The sequence below is a fragment of the Schistocerca piceifrons genome, chromosome 1 (genome assembly GCF_021461385.2).
Source record: "Schistocerca piceifrons isolate TAMUIC-IGC-003096 chromosome 1, iqSchPice1.1, whole genome shotgun sequence".
Classification (NCBI taxonomy): Eukaryota; Metazoa; Arthropoda; class Insecta; order Orthoptera; family Acrididae; genus Schistocerca; species Schistocerca piceifrons.
This window is the reverse complement of record NC_060138.1, coordinates 213260578-213282567: the sequence shown is the minus strand read 5'-3', so window position 1 is coordinate 213282567 and position 21990 is coordinate 213260578. Positions and strand designations below refer to the sequence as shown.

Below are 21990 nucleotides of genomic sequence, written 5' to 3'. Positions count from 1 at the left end.
GGGGATAAAGATAGAATTTCTAGTAGTTGTTTACTGCAGGCAATGAACATAATATTACATTATCCTTAAGTAGTGAAGCAAAGTGTGCATAAATTTATGCTAATTAAAATATAATTTTTTGCTATCTCTCCAGAATCACTGAACAAGGTGGAATCATGTTGTACATCAGACTCTCTTTCCGGATAATTCAGGCGCAAATCCATCTTTGAAGTCCAGATTTAGGGTTTCCATGGTTTCCCTAAATCAATCAAGGCAGTTGTCAAATATAGCCCATTTCCTTCCATATTCTTGTCCAATCTGATATTGTTTCCTATTCCTAATGATTTCTTGTTTTTCGGACTACAATACACCAGTTTCTAACTAAAGTGTGATTTTATTCATGCAATCACTTTGATATAATTGTGAATCATTCTCAAAGATTTGCAGTGTGCTGAGGAAGCACAGCCTTGTAATAAATGTGTATTTTTACCCATAACACAAGCCATCTTATGCATGGTACTTCTTGTACTAGTATCTTTCCCCATCCCCTGTTCCATTCTGAATGATGAATGATTGGGAGGGATGAGTTTTGGTAGACCTCCATATCAGCTCTAATTTATCTGATTTTCTTCTTGTGGTCATTTTGTGAGACATATGTCGGAGTGTGTAATGTGTTACTTGACTCTTTCCCAAACATAGTCTCAAAGAGTATAAATTATAAACCTCTACTTGGTGGACAACAGCTGTCTTGGTGAGCATTTCCATGATGCTCTCGCACCAATAAAATGATCCTTTGATGAAACGCACCCTTATTCATTGGATCTTTCATGTTTCTTCTGTTAATCCAACTAGAAATGACAGACTGATGGGTAATACTCAAGAATCAGTCATACAAGTGTTTTGTAAACCATTTCTTTTGTGGATGGAGCGTCTGCTGTTCCTACTATTTGTTTTATCTGATCATTACACTTTAAGTTGCTGTGGATGATTGTGCTGAGGGATTTTACAGTAGTCTCTCTTTCCAGCAGATTTGTCACCAATAGTTTAATTGAACATAGTGGATTTCTTTGGCCATTTATGTGCAATGTGTTTTATTTATTTATATTCAACTGCCAGACCCTGAATCAACCATCACACTTTTGCAGGTCTTTCTGCAATTCAGTACATTCTTCTGGTATTGCTACCTTCTTATAGACAACTACATCATCTGCGAATAACCTTTATGAGCTTCTGATATTATCTATTTGATCATTTATATAGACCGCAAACATTAACACTTCCTTGGGGTACTCCTAAAATTACCTCTACATATATCAATTTTGTTTCATTAAGAGCAATATATTGAGCTCTGTCTGCAAGGAAGTCCTGAATCCAATCGCGAATCTGATCCATTGTTTAGTAACCTCATACTTTGTTCACTAAATGCCCTTGTGGATCTGTATTAAATACCTGCTGTAAGTCATGGGACACAGCACAAAACTGGGTACTGTTGTCTGTGACATTCTGCATCACATGGGCAAACAGAGCAAGCTGAGTTTTGCAAGATTTCTGTTTGCAAAATCTATGTTGTTTTTATAGATGATATTTTCTTTCTCAAAAAACAACATGAAATATGAGTATAAAACATGTTTGATAATTCTGTAACAGATGACATCAGTAATATAGAACTATAATTATGTGCATTTGTCTTAAACCATTTCTTGAAAATGGGTATGACCTGCAACATTCATCATTTAGGATGGAGAAAAAAGCTTATTTGGGAATGACTTGATACTGAATTAAACTAGGTCATGTGAATAAACTTATACCTTTATTGGCAACTGGAGCATTTATTCCAAGTAATATGTAGTCAAAAATCGTGGGAAAATTATTATATGGCATGTCTGAAAGAACAGACACCACACATTCATACAATTTGATATGCCTAGCTGGGTAGTGAATCCACCTTCTTCAATGCAGATGCACAAATATGTCTGACCTCCTGTGGAATCTTGGAAGAGCGAATATGGAGGAAATGTACAGGGGCTGCAGATATGTGGTGCTCAATGGGTGTGTGGATCGGCCATGGGGTGAGCCGAGATAGTCCATGCAGTTGCGATAACAGTGTGTCCCAGGTGGTGCAATGGTTACCGCACCTTCCTAGTCAGCAAGAGATCCCGGTTCGGTACACATTTTCACTCTTTGCTGCTGATTCCGTGTAATTTCCCAATGCAGCTGACAACAGTGGTCCCTCTCCACTTTCCTTTCTTTTCTTCCCCTCTCCACCTTCCATTTACATAAAATTATAACACTGTGAGTGGAAACTGGCAACTCGATCATATTTTCATGAGCAAGACAGTATCTAATGATTTTCTCGTCGACAGGACATAGAGACCTAACATTTCTTATTGAATGTAGATGTAAATCACAAACATTTATCATTCCCTGTCATAAAATGACTGTTCCTTACCTAATTTTTTATCCAGGTCATCTGTTAGATTTTAAGTTTATTGCAGGGTAATAGCACTTATTTGTTGTCAACCAATGCAATAAATGGTAAGTGTATAGATAGTCTTTAGATATTGTTTCAGTATTGTTTTTGCTTGGTATTTATGTGTCTAAGAATGCGGTTACCAATTTTTCTTTGTACTATTAGAACATTTGCTGATTATAATGCAGTTTTTAGAGAGATTTCCAAGCAAATGTAAATCTAAATTCAAATGTTTGGGTTGCAGGCATCAATTTCATTATTTCAAGAACTTGATGAACGCATCAATTTTGTAGCAGCAAAAGTCTTACATCTGGGTGATCAACTGGAGAGTGTAAATACCCCAAGAGCACGAGCTGTTGAGGCACAGAAACTCATGAATTATTTTGCCGAATTTCTGAGTCCTGGTCCTCTGCTGTCAGATTTCTTTTCTGATAAAGATAATGTAAGTCTGGTAACGCATACCTTTTATGATTTGTATTACATTTTGTTTGAACGTTTGGTAGTTTAAGCGACTCTTACTTTTCCAGTTTCATTAGAGTAGAGGACCTCTAAAATTGTATACCAATATTTTGCATTCAAATAGCTTGAATGATAATGCACATACAGTAATTTCTTGTGGATTATGAATTACTTTTACTTTGTGTGTGTGTGTGTGTGTGTGTGTGTGTGTGTGTGTGTGTGTGTGTGTGTGTGGGAGGTGGAGGGAGGGAGAAGGAGAGTTATTATGTAATTTTTGTTCTGTTTTAGATTGATGAAGCAGCAGACATCATACAAAAACTTCATCTGATTGCTCAGGAGCTACCATCTGGAAAGTAGGTTGAAGGCTTTATCTGTTGCAGTGTTTCTAAACTCTTACTCATACAACTGTAAATAAATTAATTTAGTTTTTTCATTACTGTAGAACTACAGGATGCGGCAGAACCAACGAAGCAGTTTCTATCGATTACCACTGGGGCTGTGGTGGGAATAGGCAATTGTACGTGGTCTGCCTTTGTTCAGTCGTTGACCCTATTTCAGTAGCCAACATGGTCTGGACCGGTGCAAATTGTGGTTTTGCTGTTCGTGCTTATTATGAAAACAACAGATCTGTGATTCCACGCAACAGTGCCGTTCCTAATGCAGACACAATTCGGTTCTGGGTTCTGCAGTTGGAGGAAACTGGTAGCACACTAAGAATAGATACACACGGCTGAAAATGTGCAGCAGGGTAGAACAGCAGTTCAACAATTGCCGCAACGTTCTGCTTGACAACATGCTGTTGCATTGGGGATTTCAGACCACAGTTTGAGGAGGATTCTGCAATGTGATTTGAAGTTCCATACTTTCAAAATAATGATTGGTCAAGAACTACGCCCAGCAGACTATGCCAACTGACAAAATCTGTGTGAGTAAATGCTTGCTCAGATCCCTCCGAATGCAACTTTCTTCAGTAATGAAGAGGCACATTTTCATCTTAGTGGGTGAGAGAATAAGCAAAACTTTCGCTACTGGGCTGAAAGTAACTCCCGAATTATTCACAAAAGGTCGCAACATTCTCCTAAAGTGACAGTGTGGTGTGCCATATAACAATTTGGTGTGGTAGGCCCTTACTTTTTTGAGGAGGAGGAGTGATCGTGACAGTGAATTCCACATGTTATGTTTCAGTGTTGCAAAATTTTCTGCAACCCAGAATGGATGAGATTGTTGAAGGAGGACTGAGGGACTTGTGGTTCCAACAGGATGGAGCTACTGCTCACACAGTTCGAATTTCACTTGATGTTTTGAGAGAAATATTTCCGGGACGCCTTGTCTCTTTGAGGGGTGTTGTCGGGTGGCCTGTTTGGACACCAGATTTCAGCATTTGTGACTACTTTTTTTTTGGGATGTCTGAAGGAAAAGGTTTTCAAAAGCTGCCCTGACAACCTACCAGAGTTAAAACAGCAGATTATTGACAAAGTGAACGCCATATCCCGCGATATGTGCAAAAGCTGTTTGAAATTTCAGGGATTGTCTACAACAATGTATTGATGCCAACAGATGCCATCTTGAGGGCAGTATTTTCAAAACTAAATGAATGTAAAATGGTACATTGTACTAATTTAGAAAATAAAAACATTTTTCTCTATACATCCAGTTTTACATTTTATTGCTGTGTAAAACTGCTTAGTCGGTTCTGCTGCACACTGTAGTTGTATTGGGAGAAAGATACCAGAAAATGGTCAGAATTGTAATTTGAGTTTAACAATGAAGTAATATCCTAATTCACATAAAAAAGGCTCCATGTCAGAGAGATTTCGTGGATGATATATCTGTGATAAATATTATGATCAAATTTAGGATGGCTCTTGCACCTATTTTTACTTGTGTAGATGGTACACAGTGCTGTTATACTTATCTTGGGTATGTACAAGCTTTGTTTTTCAATTGAAACTGATTTTCATGATCTTCAAATGTTGTGATTTACCATTTATCTTTCTCTCTTTGCTCTTTCTTCTAAATTGCAAAAACCTACCAAAAATTTTTTAATATATTTTGAAAGTATTTTAAGCAGTCAGTCTGCCAGTTGTTTGTAATTCTAGTAATACACTTTTATGGTATTATTGTTATAATATATGAAAGACTGAAACTGCAGACTGGTTCCTGTATTTTTATCCTTTTGTATTTCAATTTTTGCTACTCATTGCATCTATCAGTGAACTGTTTATGCATTCTTCATCACTTTAAGACTGTGCATAGTTGACAGGGACCGGAACATTATTTCCATTTCTACCTTTGTCTCAGTCTGATAAATTGTAATGAATATTTCAGTATCACATATGAGCTGTAACATTAAAGTCAGGTTAAGACCAAAAGGAGAGGCCTCATGATAAATGCAGTACACATTGATCAAAACTGAATGCAACAAAAATATATGCCAGTAATCAGTTAGAGTGAAACAGTGTAAGGCCATCCATGCTCTCATGTCCAATATAAAAGTAAGAGAGAGTGAAGTTTAACAATGGAGGGAAAGACAGCATAATTAAAAGACAGTCACATATACCTTTTGGCAACAGCCTTCATCAGTAAAAGAAACACAAACACATGCCCGAGATGCTGGTGTTGGCAGTCATGTGTGTGAGGTGTGACTGACGAAGACTGTGGCTGAAAGTTATATGTGAGTGTCCTTTAAGTGTGCCTGTTTGCAAATTGATGTGTCTTCTTTACAATAAGTAGCAATGTGTCTTTTCCTACATTGTTGATATTCCTGCCTGGAGTTTCCATTGTTTGCATTCTGGCCCTAGACAGGACAGTTGGGCCTGAGCGACTGCCATGAGATCCTCTACCAGTGGCATCATTGGATGCTGTATGGAGGGGCATCTGGTCGGCACACCACTGTCCTGGTCTTTGTCGGGTTTCTTGACATTGGGACCACTGCTAATCAGTTGAGTAAATCCTCTGTTGGCCTCAAGAGACTGAGTGTAATCTGTACTAGGCCTCCCATCAAGGAAAAATCCCTGACAGCACTGGGAATCGAACCCAGCCCCGCTGACCACTCAGCTGTGGATGAAGATCAAATATAGGATTACAAAAAAAAGTGAATTACGGAAAGAGAAACAAAACTGGTAATAGTAGCTGCTGATGCACTCTTGTGCTGAATATGTGTAATATATCATTAGATGATAAAAATTTTGATGGGTATAAAGGCTAGTAAGGATCTTTATATTTTATTGTAGCTGCAATACCTGTGTGCATTTTCATTACATTTCATTGTAATCAGTGTAGTCTTTATTTCTTTATTGTCCTCTCTGCCACCCTTATTATATTGAGTGAGCTGATGCTGTGATATGACACTGTTCCCACATTTGGTAGGATGATGATTCAAATCTTCATCTTGCTATCCAAATGTAGGTTTCCTGTGGGTGCCACTAAATCAGTCATTGGTGATGCTAGAATGGATTCTTTGAAAAGTACATAGCCAAACTCATTCCCCATTCTTCCTCAGCTCATGTTTTTGAACCCTGACTATTGCCCTCATTGTTGATGGGCTGTTCCATGCTAATCTTCCTTCCTTCCTTCCCAACCTGATTATATTTTTACAGCTCGTAACTTAAAGATTTATTACTGCATTTGGAAAGTTCATTAACAATTTATCAAGAAGGAATGATGGTCGTAAATAGAATAAGAGTTCCAATGTTTAAACACTAACATGAAAATTAAAGTTCACTAATAGTGGACAGATCCAATAAGAGGCAAATATGACATGCAGAGGTATGAACAGATACCAGAACAAGATATCAACATATGAATATAAAGCACATTTTAGTATTGGTACTGGAATTCCTTTCTGGAATATAAATAATAGGAGTAAAGGAACAACCCACAGTATTGGTTGAGGCATTCCTTCAGAGTTAACAGAGAACATGCATACACACTCCTGCATGGCTGCATTGTCTTGGCTGACTAAATTGTGCCCACACTACAGGTTCACTGGTTTGAGAGGTTGTGCTGTGTGGAGTTGGTGAGGAGAGAGTGGAGGAGGGGTTGGTGACAAGGCTGGCTAACAGCTGGTAGGGAAATGTTACAAGCATGTGGGGGTAGGAATATTACATCACTCTGTCTCTTTTTGACTTTTACTATGTACATTCATATCCACTACTGGTAATCCTGAGATAGACATTGGCTGTCATCAGACAGGACGAAACAGTGCATACAGAGAGAGATTAGAAAGTTCCCAGAACAAAATTAAAACTATATGGTCAGTTGTGAGAGGTATTGGAACGAAAGTTGGTGCTCAGCATATTACACCTCTTGTGTGAATATGGAACTGTTAGTTATTCACTGTAGGTGTGTAAAATGTTAAAGAATCATTTTTTGTCAGAAGTTGGCCATAAATCAAAATTTTATAGGCATAGGTAAATATGCAGAACTCTTGAAAGCTAATATTCAGATAACTCCATCACACCCAGCTGCAGGAAACAAGCAAAGATGAATCTGAATCAATTATTACATTATTGAAGAGTTAAGACTTCCATCGGCACGATGAGATTCCAAGTAGGATAATGAACATCAGTGCACTATATGTTAGTTCTATACACTCAGTCATCAGTGCAGTTTGTCTTTCGGGTGTGGTCAGTTTCCTGACAGATTATCATTAGTGAAACCATTTTAAAGTGAGGGAGATCATCTAGACCATTACGGGCAAATTCCTTTGCTGACAGTGTTTTAAAAAGTTTTTGAGGAAGCAGTGGCACATCTCAGTGCACACAATTTGCTACCAGATTTGCAGTTTGGTTTAAGGAAAGGAGTATCCACAGAAAATGCAATTTGTTCTGTAACAATAGGTTTGATGGGATTAGGAACTATGGAAAAAGTTGCACAATGGTTCACTATATATCTAGAAAGTAAGGAGCAGAAGACAGACTTCCATTGACAACAAACAGGGAAGGTGTTTGAATGTGGGTGGGGTCATGTACAGTGGTGATGCTACCTGGTTTTGTTCCGTGTTTCTTGATTTTCTTGACATACATCAATGATCTGGCACTAACAGTCTGTGTCATGCAGTAAGGTGGCTCCGCGTACAGAGGGGGTGTGATAGGGCAGGTTGGAGTGGATGAGGTTTGGATAATCCAAATAAAGTCCACATTGCTAGATCATGCCGTTGTGGACAACTATAAAGTTCATTTGCCAATGGTATATCGTACTGTAACCAATTTTGATCAGTCATCCGTATTAGAGAAATCTTTCTTCATTTGTTGATGACACTGTACCAGCTGCTCCATAGCTTTAGTCCATGTCATGTTGGAATTCAAGAACAGAGCGTTGTGAAGATATCAGGTACAATTTTCTCAAGATGGTGATTGTCTAACAACAAGGCATCAAAAACAGTTACAATATTTGTCATTTTGAAACTGTTTGCATTGTATTTAAGAGACCAAGCTCTGCATCTTGTCCATTACAGATAATAGCTGACTTTGTAGATGAAAATGTCAAAAAAACTGACTTACATTTTCTACTTTCATTCACTAATATGTTACAGCATCATATTCTTTGATAACCCTCCCAAGAAAAGAAGGTGTTTGTCACATGAAAGCATATAATAAGGGTAATATGCGACATCGACTATAGAGCCGCTTGAAGGCAAATCATTAAACAGTTTGGTGTAATGAGAACAGCCTCACAGCACTTTTACTACTGTATGAATTTTGTTTTCAATAATTAATTGAGATGGTTCATGGTATGGGTTCCTGTTGTCATGTCCTAGTTCATGAACCACGGGCAACATATGAGTGGCCAAGTAAGTGGTCCTGACAGTCAGGATACCAGTTACTTTGGAATAAGGCTGGGCATCTCTGACATATTCTGAGTCGTGGCCACCTTTGTGCTCAGACGGCGAAGACTACCAAATCCACGGCTTAGTCCCTCAACCGTTAGGGGTAAAACCCAATGGGACCCGGGGCAAGTAAGGCTAGCAACCTGCTTCCCTGGTACTTTAAATATGATGCTGGCAACAATCAGAGCAAAATGCCTCGGACCTTTGGAGGTGATGGAGTCCCACCTCTAATTGACAAACCAGGGACTCCTAAGATACGACTCGGTAAATGAATGGCAATGAGATGGGGAGCTATTAATATCAATGGGGGCTACTCTGGGAAGAAGGTAGAGTTGGCAGAGGCTGCAAGTAAGATGGGGTTGGACGTTGTAGCTGTTAGTGACATTCGGGTAAGGGGTGAGAAAGAAGAGGAAATGGGAGAATACAAGGTTTACCTGTCAGGAGTCAAAGCAGGAATAGCTCAATGGGGTGTAGGGCATTACATCAGGAAAGAAATGGAACCCAGCGTAGTTGCAATAAGGTACGTAAACGAATGACTGATGTGGATAGATTTGACAGTGTCTAGCAAGAAAATTTGGATTGTGTCTGTATATTCGCATTGTGAAGGGACAGATCAAGATAAGATGGATAGTTTGTATGACGCACTCAGTGACATAGTTGTTAGAGTAAAGGACAAGGACAGTGTTCTGCTCATGGGTGATTTTAATGCCAGGATTGGAAATCAAACAGAAGGGTATGAAAAGGTTATGGGAAAATTTGGAGAGGATATGGAGGCCAACAGAAACGGGAAACAACTCTTGGATTTCTGTGCCAGTATGGGCTTAGTAATCACAAACTCCTTTTTTAAACATAATAACATTCACTGGTATACTTGGGAAGGCAGGGGAACCAGATCTGACATTGACTGTATAATAACAGATCAGGAATTCAGGAAGGCTGTGAGGGACACACGTGTATTCAGGGGATTCTTTGATGACACTGATCACTATTTAATCTGCAGTGAAATTGGTATTGTGAGGCTGAAAGTGCAGCAGGTCAGGTCCATATGTAGGAGGATAAGAGTGGAGAAACTTCAGGATAAGGAAATCAGGCACAAGTACATAACAGCAATCTCAGAAAGGTACCAGTTAGTTGAATGTAGTCAATTACAGTTATTGGAAAAGGAATGGACAAGGTACAGGGACACAGTACTAGAAGTGGCTAAAGAATGTCTTGGAACAGTAGTGTGTAAAGGTAGGATGAAGCAAACAGCTTGGTGGAATGGCACAGTCAAGGCAGCCTGTAAAAGGAAAAAGATGGCGTATCAAAAATGGCTACATACTAGAACTCAGGTAGACAGAGAAAGAAACAAAGCCAAACAGATAATTGCAGCATCCAAGAAGAAATCTTGGGAAGACTTTGGAAACAGGTTGGAGACTTTGGGTCAAGCTGCTGGAAAAACATTCTGGAGTGTAATTAGCAGTCTTCGAAAGGGAGGTAAGAAGGAAATGACAAGTATTTTTGACAGGTCAGGAAAACTGCTGGTGAATGCTGTTGATGCCTTGGGCAGATGGAGGGAATATTTTGAAGATTTGCTCAATGTAGGTGAAAATACGATCAGTAATGTTTCAGATTTCGGTGTACAATGGGATAGGAATGATGATGGAAATAGGATCACATTTGAGGAAGTGGAGAAAATGGTCAATATATTGCAGTGCAATAAAGCGGCTGGGGTGGATGAAATTAAGGCGGAACTCACCAAATACAGTGGAATGTCAGGTCTTAAATGGCTACACAGGATAATTGAAATGGCGTGGGAGTTGGGACAGGTTCCATCAGACTGGATGAAAGCAGTAATCACACCAATCTTTAAACATGGAAACAAAAAAGATTGTAACAACTAAAGAGGTATCTCTTTAATCAGCGTTGTGGGTAAAATTGTCTCAGGTGTTGTTGAAAGGAAAGTGTGAGTATCAGTTGAGGACAAATTCGATGAAAATCAGTGTGGGTTTAGGCCTCTTAGAGGTTGTCAGGACCAGATCTTTAGCTTACGGCAAATAATGGAGAAGTGTTACGAGTGGAACAGGGAATTGTATCTATGCTTTATAGATCTAGAAAAGGCATATGACCAGGTTCCTAGGAGGAAGTTATTGTCTGTTCTATGAGATTATGGAATAGGAGGCAAACTTTTGCAAGCAAGTAAAGGTCTTAACATAGATAGGCAGGCAGCAGTTAGAGTTGACGGTAAATTGAGTTCAAGGTTCAGAGTAGTTTGAGAGGTAAGACAAGGCTGCAACCTGTCTCCACTGTTGTTCATATTATTTATGGATCATATGTTGAAAACAATAAACTGGCTGGGTGAGATTAAGATATGTGAACACAAAATAAACAGTTTCGCATATGCGGGTGACTTAGTTGTGATGGCATATTCGATTGAAAGTTTGCAAAGTAATATTTCAGAGCTAGATCAGAAATGTAAGGACTATGGTATGAAGATAAGCATCTCCAAAACGAAAGTAATGTCAGTGGGAAAGAGATCTAAACGGATTGAGTGCCAAATAGGAGGAACAAAGTTAGAACAGGTGGACGGTTTCAAGTACTTAGGATGCATATTCTCACAGGATGGCAACATAGTGAAAGAACTGGAAGCAAGGTGTAGCAAAGCTAATGCAGTGAGCGCTCAGCTACGATCTACTATCTTCTGCAAGAAGGAAGTCAGTACCAAGACTAAGTTATCTGTGCACCGTTCAATCTTTCGACCAACTTTGTTGTATGGGAGTGAAAGCTGGGTGGATTCAGGTTACCTTATCAATAAGGTTGAGGTTATGGATATGAAAATAGCTAGGATGATTGCAGGCACTAGTAGATGGGAACAATGGCAGGAGGGTATCCACAATGAGGAAATCAAAGAAAAATAGGGAATGAACACTATAGATGTAGCAGTCAGGGCAAACAGGCTTAGATGGTGGGGGCATGTTACACGCATGGGAGAAGCAAGGTTACCCAAGAGACTCATGGGTTCAGCAATAGAGGGTAGGAGGAGTCGGGGCAGACCAAGGAGAAGGTACCTGGATTCGGTTAAGAATGGTTTTGAAGTAATAGGCTTAACATCAGAAGAGGGATCAATGTTAGCACTGAATAGGGGATCATGGAGGAATTTTATAAGGGGAACTATGCTCCAGACTGAATGCTGAAAGGCATAATCAGTCTTAAATGATGATGATGATGATGATAATTAATTGAAATTCAAAAATTACTGTAATATACATCATTACAATAACAGAAAGCGGAATTCTCCACACCAATCATCAGTCATCCATCATGGTGCACAGATGAGTGAAATACTCAGCCACAAAAAACTTTGACAACTTAATTGTTGAAGTGAAGAATCTAATAGATATCAAAATTAACTTCAAATGCAAACTGAAATCATTACATTTGCTTGACAACTCCTACTACATATAATATTTTACAAATATGTGATTTTATAATGTGTGTGTGACAGTGTGTTTGAATGTATTTAAATGTAAAGCACAGTGTAAAAAAAGAATTACTGATAGCAAAGAAAACATGAAAGACTACAGTGTAAAGGGTCAGCATGTTGTCCTTTCTTTCACTGATAAAGAGTGTTGCGAGTGCAAACTAGCTCATTCCACATTATAGTGAGAGATCACATTTATTGTCTGTGGAACAAGCAAACAACTTCCACCCTCTTCAAAGAACTCGAGGAAATATTGCTTGATAAGTACGTAGAAAACTGCTGATATCTCGACAAGTCATCCTCCCTGTTATTTTAAGACAGTTTCCAATTTGTGCGTTGAAGATGACATGGGGCTACCTTTCAAAATATTCAATTTTTTTTAATGAATTTATCCAGCTGCACTCTAGTGAGTTTTAAGAGGACAGTAAACACTGGGAAAAGCTTAAAGTTCACAACTAACAAACTAGCTAGCTGCTTCTCCTTTTGCAGTATATCAGAAATTTATAGCTATGTCAGTCATTACAAGCAACTGTCTGTATACTTCATAGAATAGAATGCAAATTCCCAATCAGTAAAGACAAGGATTTGTGATATTTTGACAAAGAAAACTTTTTTTTTAATAACAGTTCTTGATTTTAAAGGCACGTTATCACCTTATTTTGTTATAGAGCAGGCATGGGCAGCCTTTGGTGCCCCATGGGCCTGATTCACATACAGTATTTACTTAAGCTTGTGGGCTGGCTTGTCACATGACACAACAGCATCACTCCTAGTGCATCAAGTCAAAATTATAGGGCCCGTGACATTACTATTTATGGCTAATGTTTTCGCGGTAACATACCAATATGAATGGCATCTCTTTCCTGACACACTACACCAACAAATTATGCCTCAAAAATATGTTATTGAGAGTACATTCATGTTCACCCCATCTTCAGGTGTTTACATTTATTTACATGTTGTGAACATTGTTTACATTACTTATGATGTTTTACAGCAGTTATCTTAAAAATATCCATTGCTGTTAGTAAAGAAACAAAGTTCGCAACATGTAAATAAATGTAAACATCTGAAGATGGTGCGCCAATCATCTTGAAACGTCATCATGAAAAAGTGAACAGCTATAAAAGGAGCTGATTGGAGCTAATTCCTTATAAATGACCTTCAGTTTTACAAGTTGCAATGTTCTGATACATTCACAATGGACAAAAATTATTTACTGTTAATGAGAGGAAGAATAGAAAAATAAAATATGGCAATGAGACAGGCAGTCCCTGTTGACAAACAATTAGGAGTAACTTTGTGATTTGCAGCCACAGTGTTTTGAAACATCCACAAACACAATTAGCAAGCATTTTTAAGTATTTGTTGAAAAATACTTTTGATGAGTGATCTCATAACATGTGCTGTTTCTGTAACACTAATAAATTAGACCATAATTTCTTTTTTCATTTTAAAAAGTTTGAAAGTTTAAATTGCTTGAACATATGTTGGCTGCATTATACAAAAGCCAAACTGAAAAAATGTGAGTGATAGAATGGCGAATATCCAAAAATGCATCGCGGTCAAAGTAAATGTGAGCACCTTACTTTCCCACGAATTTCTTCCACAGACTAGATTAAAACCAGTTGCAGGCCAGATCCAGCCTGCAGGCCACCTGTTGCCCACACATATTGTAGAGTCTACATTGTAATACCATCATCACTGCTGTCTGAGTCTGTGTCCAAATCATCTAACTGTAAATTTATGATGACAGGTTCAAGACTTGTACCCATGTTCACCTCCCTATCAAAGACCACTTCCTAAAGTCTTTCAGCATGCCACTTACAGTCTTCCCACACTAAAGGGGATAATGTATTGCTTCATATTAAAGCAGTTCAGTGTCTACAATCTTGTATGTTTTGTTCTTTTCTGCCACATACCCACTGAGTTGTGCCCAGATTAATCGAATCGAAATATACTGGCAGTACTATGATGTTAAATGCGAAACCGTGTGATCATGTTCACCGTACAAGTAAATAAAGTTTGAAAGTTTCCTCACTTGATTTGTTTGACATAGCGAATGGCAGGAATCTTCATGAGTGCAGCATAAATTGTGTGGAATATTTTTATTTTTAAGCCAGAGCACAATATCTGCTTTCCTGGTGTCTGAACTCAGTATTTCCTCTCTCACAGTTGAATGATAATTAGCATTGTCTGTTACGATGAATGATTTCAGAGTGAGGTATGCCAAAAATTGTTCAGTGAACCACTTGTTGAAAGTGACAGAATTCATTTCAATGTGGTAGCTATTGCTGTTTTTCTTATCTAAATATAAGTGTGCTCTCAGGAACAAAGCCAGAAGAAGAGCCAGCATACACAATAATTATTCGAGACCCTTTTTCTATCAGAACTTCAAAATTGCCAGTGCCAGCACTTGTTTTCCTGCAGCTTTTCCTGGAATGACTTTGATTCACCCATATTTCATCAATATAATAAACCTTTGACTACCCTCTTCTTATTTCACGCATCGTTCTCAGGAATATGGCTCATGCTGCAGCTATGTCACTTCTTTCCATTAAAAGCTTTCTACCATTGTTACTTTAACATATTTCAAACTAATGTCTTCTAAACTCTGTTGCACTGACAAAACACTACCTTTGAACCTATTTTATCACACATGATTGTTACACTTTTTTGTAAAGTCAGGCTTTCACCATTTTAAAGACAGAGTACCTTAAAACATCTTTGTCAAAATCATCCTTTGTGTTGTAGGTTTCATATGATTTCAGTGCTTTCCAGGTAACAGGAAACCAACTTTTCCTGACATTTCTACAGCTCCGACACATTCATTTACAATTCATTGTGCATTTCCCTTGCTGACACCTCATGCTTCTGTAGTCCATCCTTGTGTCAAAATGTCAACAGTAGGAGTCCTGCTTTCAGATTAAAGTTAGAAAAAGCTATAAATGTGGTAAATAATCCCCTTCAGCACCTTGTGAAGCTGTCCTAATTTTTGGGTATTGCATTAACACATTTACAGATCCGTATTCAGAGCTATACTGCCACATGAAAATAATATTGACAACTGAGTGAACAATTTGGCCACCGGTTGCTAAAATTGCATTATCACGAAGTAAGACAACAGCACAGCCTGCAGGAGATAGATTCTTATAACTTGTGGCTAGCCACTCAGAAAGGGAGAGAATTTTAGTGACTGCCAGGGTTAATGGAATAGGATGTACAGAACAACTGAAAATTAGGCAGCTTCCCTGCATGAGGCAGACTACAAACATTATAAATGACCCAAAAAATTTTTCACTTTGCAGGTGTTGGTGTGAAAGATGTGGAATGTAATATAAAAGATGTAGCTCATATGGTAGTCAGCCGCATCAACACGAGGCTTTCAGAGAACAGATTAATGCCTAACTGTTATGAAACACAGTGCTTACAGTTTCAGACATGGAACTGAAAATTTTTTCATCCAATGGGTTCAAAAAGTTAATGAAGTTGGCCATTTTAAATTCATAGGACTTAGAATAGATAGAACTCTTTCTTGGAAGATACTATAGCATTTTCCTTGGTAATATCTGTTCAAGATCCTGCACAAAAACTGAATGATGCTATCTTACCTGCAAGAATGATCGCCACGGTCTCTGAGACTGAAACACAAAGGCTTACTTTCACCCTATTATCTCACATGGTGTTACATTTTTGGGTAATTCTGTGCACCTGCCAAGAATATTATATTCTTAGTTCAGAAAAAGCCAGTTGAACTGATCTGTGGTGTCAGTTGGCAAGCTTTGTGTAGACTTCAGACTCATTCAGAAGAAACTGCAACATTCATTCTGCGAACACTAGACATCAAAAGAAAATGCATTTGGATAGCACTTCCATAAGCATTGTACAGAGAGGAGTACACTGTTTAAAAGGTTTCATTTTCAGTATGCATCCAGCAGAACTGGAAAAAAAATCAAAGTTGAAAGGTTTCCTAATGGTACACTCCTTCTGTTCTGTACAGGAATCTCACAGTAGTTGAGAACTTTTTTTATATGTGTTGTTTATGCATACACTCTTACATTTTTTTGTGTTTTATTAATTCTTTAATTCTTTTGCTTACAACTTTTTAGTCATCATTCTGTAAACTGTTGTACTGACTCGATCCATCACCAAGCAGCTCTGGCTTGCTTAGTCCCAAAGAATCTCACATATAAATAAACAAAAATAAATTATTAGCTATCACCAGACTGTAGATCAATTAACCAAAATGCTCAGTTCTGCATGCTCTGTGCTTAGAAATCTTCCCCATTGTCTTGCCATGCAGACAGGACTGTTAGTGTACTTTGACTCAATACTGTCCTATGACACAATCTTCCGAAGTGTGTAACACTGCCTGACAAAAAGTGAAGCACCCAGAAGGAGAGGAGGTAACAAAATGAAACTTAACTGGTTGAGACGATATATGGTGCAGTTTCAGTGATCACAAAATCAAGTCAAATTTACAGAGAAGTTTACTGAGCCCACTTATCAATATCACATTCACCCCTTCAGCCCATGATGCATGCAGTAATTCAGTTGGGAAGGGTGTCATAAAGCCGTACAGCGGCTTACAGCCCTCTCCTGAGTGCAGCTGGCCCACAACTGTTGTAACTGGTCATTGATATTCTGGATATTAGCTCTGGGACGGAGGTATGTGAGATGGTCTCGCACATGTTCTATTGGGGACAGATCTGGGGATTGTGCTGGCCATGGTAGTGCCTCAACATCAGGCAGACAGTTCATACAGACATTTGGCAAGTGTGGATTAGCATTGTGTTGTTGAAAAATGACAACATGATACATAAGAGGCAATACGTGAGGACGCAGGATGTCTGCGACGTACTGTTGTGCCACCACAATTTTCTCAGCAGCTACCACCCATGAGTTAAGTCATATCCAATGGCTCCCCGTGTTGGGACACCAAAACTAACATCACTTTGTCTCTCCAAAACTTCGGAAAAATGGGACCTATCCCCAGTTCACCACTCTACTCACTGACAGTGGTCATTCAGGTTAGTTTAATAACAAGGGCGGATTTAGGACAAACTATATAATTCTCTACTATAATGCTAGTATACTAATTTCCACACAGACTCTGAATCATTATGTAGGGTTCAAGACGAAGTTCTATACTCTGAACAATTGCCGAACTCAACGCAACACCATTCATCAGTGGTCCATGCTTCCTGGTCATGGCATCACTCCAGATGCAGCAGTTTGTGATGTGGTGTTAACAGCAGCCTACATATGGGATCCTAATTCCGTAGTCCAGCTGCTGCTCATCTCCAGCCAATGGTGCGAATGACACAAAGTGTTGTGGGTAACCCGTTGCTTGTTCTCTAAATGCAGGCACGGATGTAAAGAGGTTACATTGTGCTTGGTGCACAATACAATGATCATCCCTTTCTGTCATCAGAAATGGTTGACTAGAATCTTGACCATGAGTACACCTTCACATTCCCATGAAGCCCAACATACAGCCACTGTCACATCCAAATCCCCACAAATCTCCATATTGTGTAATTCAAGCAGCCAGCCAAATGGATATCCACAATGAGCCCCTCCCAAGCTCTGCCAGGTACTGATAGTGCTGCCCCACAAGAGTATGCAGCACCTCCATGTCCTTCACAGTGACCACTCAATATTTGATACTGTTCATGCCCCTTATAAACTGTACCAGGCCTAAACATGAATAGCAGTAATGCACTCCGGTGACCATTACACCTGTCACTGGGAAATGCAACTCTAATCATTTATATATCTGCCAATGTTACATTTGTGTACAAAGTTACATTCACATCCAATCATGTATTCTGAGTGATTCACTTGTTTTTGTCAGGCAGTGCGTTATGTAGAATTGATAATTGAACATGGAGAAGCTTCTTCAGGGATCTAACAGTTCTTATACTGACATGGTAATACATATACACCCTAATGATATTTGTATTTGATAACAAGAGTGGATTTAGGATGACCTATATAATTCATTACTATAATACTAGTATACTAATTTCCACACAGACTCTGAATCGTTATGTAGAGTTCAAGATTAAGTTCTACACTCTGAACAGGGTGTCTAATAGGTTGCTTGTAGACATTAGGTAGGAAACTGAAAATACCCAGAGACATTTAGAATAAATAAAAAGAATACCCCATTAGCCAGTTCTTCTCCAATTTATTAAAATATTTGGATTAATTGATGTAAATACTACCTGACTAGTATTAAACATGTGTTTCATGAGGTATTGTATAAAACAACAGTTGAGACATATAAAGTAAGAAGCAGCTTTTGTTTTCCAAAGTAGTTCTTTTTCTCATAATGTACAAATACAGCGGAAAGTAATCAAGAAATAATTTCCTTAATTATCACTGTGAGTGATTAGCACTAATTGTCATTTGCTGTTAGTATACTTTACAGAACCCAGCAGTGGCAACTTTTGTCCTGTTAATATAATACTTGTTAAAATAATTTTCATTTTTTTAAATTTCATTTGTTATATAATGTAATGTGCTTCAACTTAAGCCATAATCAAAATCTGTCAGTTACATTTCATGGGTAATTAATTAGTGCAATTATGATTATGGACTGATTGTAACCACTTGATGTCATTTATTGACAACAATGTGAAAATCTGTTCATTCTGTATCCTTGAAGGTTCTCTTTCAAGGTGAGAATTGCAAGTACAATATGTGAATGAATGTATTAACAAATGCTCACCAAGATGTAGTATCCTGCCTTAAAATCCAGTGTTTACTGTGAATGTATGAATTCATAAGCCCTAGTAATGTTTCTCTCTTGATTTCTTACATGATATGCGCTTATCTCTTGTTTATATGCATAAGTATTTTTTTATTACTTCATTGCCAACTTCGATGTAGCAACTTTTAGCAACCATTAATATCTGTTTTCGTGCTAGTTGATGCATGTACTGTGCTCTTATTTTCTATAATTTTTAACTGTCGACATTTAAAATTCATACATTATGAAGATAAATAATTCAAAGGAGTTTTAGCTTCTACACATGATTTGTCACAAAAATTTGTGTGCGCAAGTCACATAATTCATTATTTAAGGTCAAATTATAAAGACCCTTTCTACACCTATTTTCATTACCGAGGTTTTAATTGTGATGGCCATGCTAAGTGTTTGGCTGCAACCATAAAAAACTTCATAGCATCTGTAATTAATGCTTACCGCATTGACAATTTACTGTAAAACTGTAAATCCTTGTTTGTTCTCATTGACAGATTTGAGAAGGCAAAGAAGAAGATTGCCAGCAAATATGATGAAATAGAGCGCAGTTTAATAGAAGAATTTGTCCGGGCACATCGCTCTGATAACAGAGTTCGCATGAAAGAAATTGCGTCAACTCTTTCCCACTTTAAGGGATACTCACAGTGTGTAGATGCCTTCATAGAACAGAGCCAGATGGTGTGTATTTAGTTCTATATTTAGGTGATGTATTTGCAAAACAACACAAAATGCTGTTTGTTATTCTTTCTTCTCTCAATTCAGGACTAATGTAACCATTGGCATGTTATCTTTTGGTTACGGGCTTCTATGTGATTGTATCTTGCCCCTGCAATACATAATTGAGGACAACAACAAAAAAAAAAAAATCTACCGAAAGCATGCACTACATTTTATGAATGTTGTTAAAAATATGAAATTTCAGCAAAATATTTCTACCAGTCAAACACAGGAAACAAATAACTTTTACTTTAATAAATGAAAGCGTAAAAAGTTGTCATTACTAGGAAATGCCACTGCAATATCTCTCTCTCTCTCTCTCTCTCTCTCTCTCTCTCTCTCTCTCTCTCACACACACACACACACACACACACACACACACATATGACTACTGTCCCTGGCTGCTCAGACCAGATTGCTGTCTAGCTTGAGTTGCTAGAGATAGCAGTTGTGTGTGTGATGTGTGGGTTTATCTTTTCTGATGAAGGATTTGGCCAAAAACGAAATGTGTAACAGTCTTTGCATTGTTCCTGTCTGCAACTCAACATGTCATCTTTACAGTGAGTAGCAGTCTGTCCTTTTCATAATTGTTGAAATTTCAACCTGGACCTTCCATTTTTTAACTAAAAACTCTTGAGTCCATGTTACTTTCATAAACAAACGACACAAATCAAAGTGTTGACAAACAGTTTAGCATCCACAGTATATGCTCCATATGTTTAGATGTAAGTCACTAATATATGTGTAACAACTGTGCACAAATTATTTTTATCTTGAAGAAACTCTTCCACTTAATCATTCATTAAAAACTAATTTTTATCTGTTTCCTGCTTTTATCCATAAACCAGTTATGTCCTCTGAAGCACTTTACCTCTGGTTTGTTTACAGTTACATGTTTCTTCGTTGCAGGTTCATAATGTCTTCCACTCTGAGATCGAAAATGAGCTCATAGACACCCTGTGTGTGGAATCAACACCTCTGAATAATTTCTGGTTCTTCAAATATTGATTACTTCTTACTTTATATTATCTCATGATTTCTTGAACATGAATTAAGCATTGGACTGAACTTCAGTTCAGTGTCTTGACTTGCATGTCAGTCCATTACATCTTACTAAATGACAGTACTTGATACATGAGAGAGAGAGAGAGAGAGAGAGAGAGAGAGAGAGAGAGAGAGAGAGAGGGGGGGGGGGGGGGGGGGCGGAAGAGAGTGCACAATTATGATTACTAGAGCTATTGAAACAGCAAACAAGTGTGTACAAATTCGTGTCCATTGGGTAATCTAGTGTGTGCTTAATGTTGTTAACAGCTTTGTGTTCCAAGTTGACACAAATAAACTGCCAAAGCGAGAAATATGGAAAGATTTTAAAAGGGGGTATACAGGAGTAGTATATAAAAAATCAGACTAGTTTGTGCAAGCTTTCATCCAATTATATTTTCCATTTTCAATGAGTAATGTGTCCTTAGTATATCTTGTAATTACAGAAATGTTATGAAGAAAGTGCTTAGATCACTTCACATGACTGAATATTGTAATTTTTTTCTTTGAGTACTATAAATGAGTAGTTACCAATTATCACAAAAGTGCTGTCCCAGTTGGTTAGTTTATAATTATTGTTGCAGGGTGCATTTCTTGGCAAAGATGTTTTTAGAGATGTCATCCCTTTATGTGAAAAAAACTTTACAATCATGAAAGAAGTTTTCAGCAATCCTGAACAAGTTATGGCCAAATTTGTTCTCAACATTTATCGACCAAAGTTGAAGGTAAGTTTGTAATTGTTTTACTTTTTTATGTACATCTTTGTATTCACTGGCCAGCTCACATTTTGATACCTCAAAGGTTAGACTACTTCATAAGTACATTCTTCCTGCTACTTTAAAAATTGTCACTAGTTTTAATCATAAGTGTTAGTTTTTAAAATATAGTACATATGTCATGTTCCTTCAGTCCATTCATGAAAACAGTTATTGTAATATAATGTTTAAATTAATAACTAGCTGTATATAGAAAACACATTCAAAATTAAAGAAAACGCAAGCTCAAACTTCCAGTAACAGTACCATCATATGGGTAACAGGTTATTCTTGATCTCTCTTTCACTTTAATTTTCACTGAAGTATTTAAGTTTCTATGAAAGACAAGCCAACAAACTATTCAAATGACATATTTTTATATTGCAAATGTATTTTGTAAATTTATTTTACTATAAATTAACGAAATGTTGCCAGACACTGCGAGTCAGTTGTATGTTAGATGTACTCAAAGTAATAAAAGTTTCTGAATCGCAGAAAAAGATGTAA

At 37.8% G+C, this 21990-nt stretch overlaps 1 protein-coding gene across 1 annotated transcript in view; it reads left to right on the top strand.

Annotated features, from left to right (window-relative positions):
• The window catches only part of LOC124795073 (exocyst complex component 5), a 112420-nt gene that overhangs the window by 6963 nt on the left and 83467 nt on the right, over positions 1–21990 (top strand). The window contains exons 4-7 of the mRNA XM_047258889.1: positions 2694–2891; positions 3197–3261; positions 19465–19648; positions 21313–21453. Of these exons, the coding sequence (XP_047114845.1) occupies positions 2694–2891; positions 3197–3261; positions 19465–19648; positions 21313–21453 (588 nt within the window). The remainder of the gene's footprint in view (positions 1–2693; positions 2892–3196; positions 3262–19464; positions 19649–21312; positions 21454–21990) is intronic.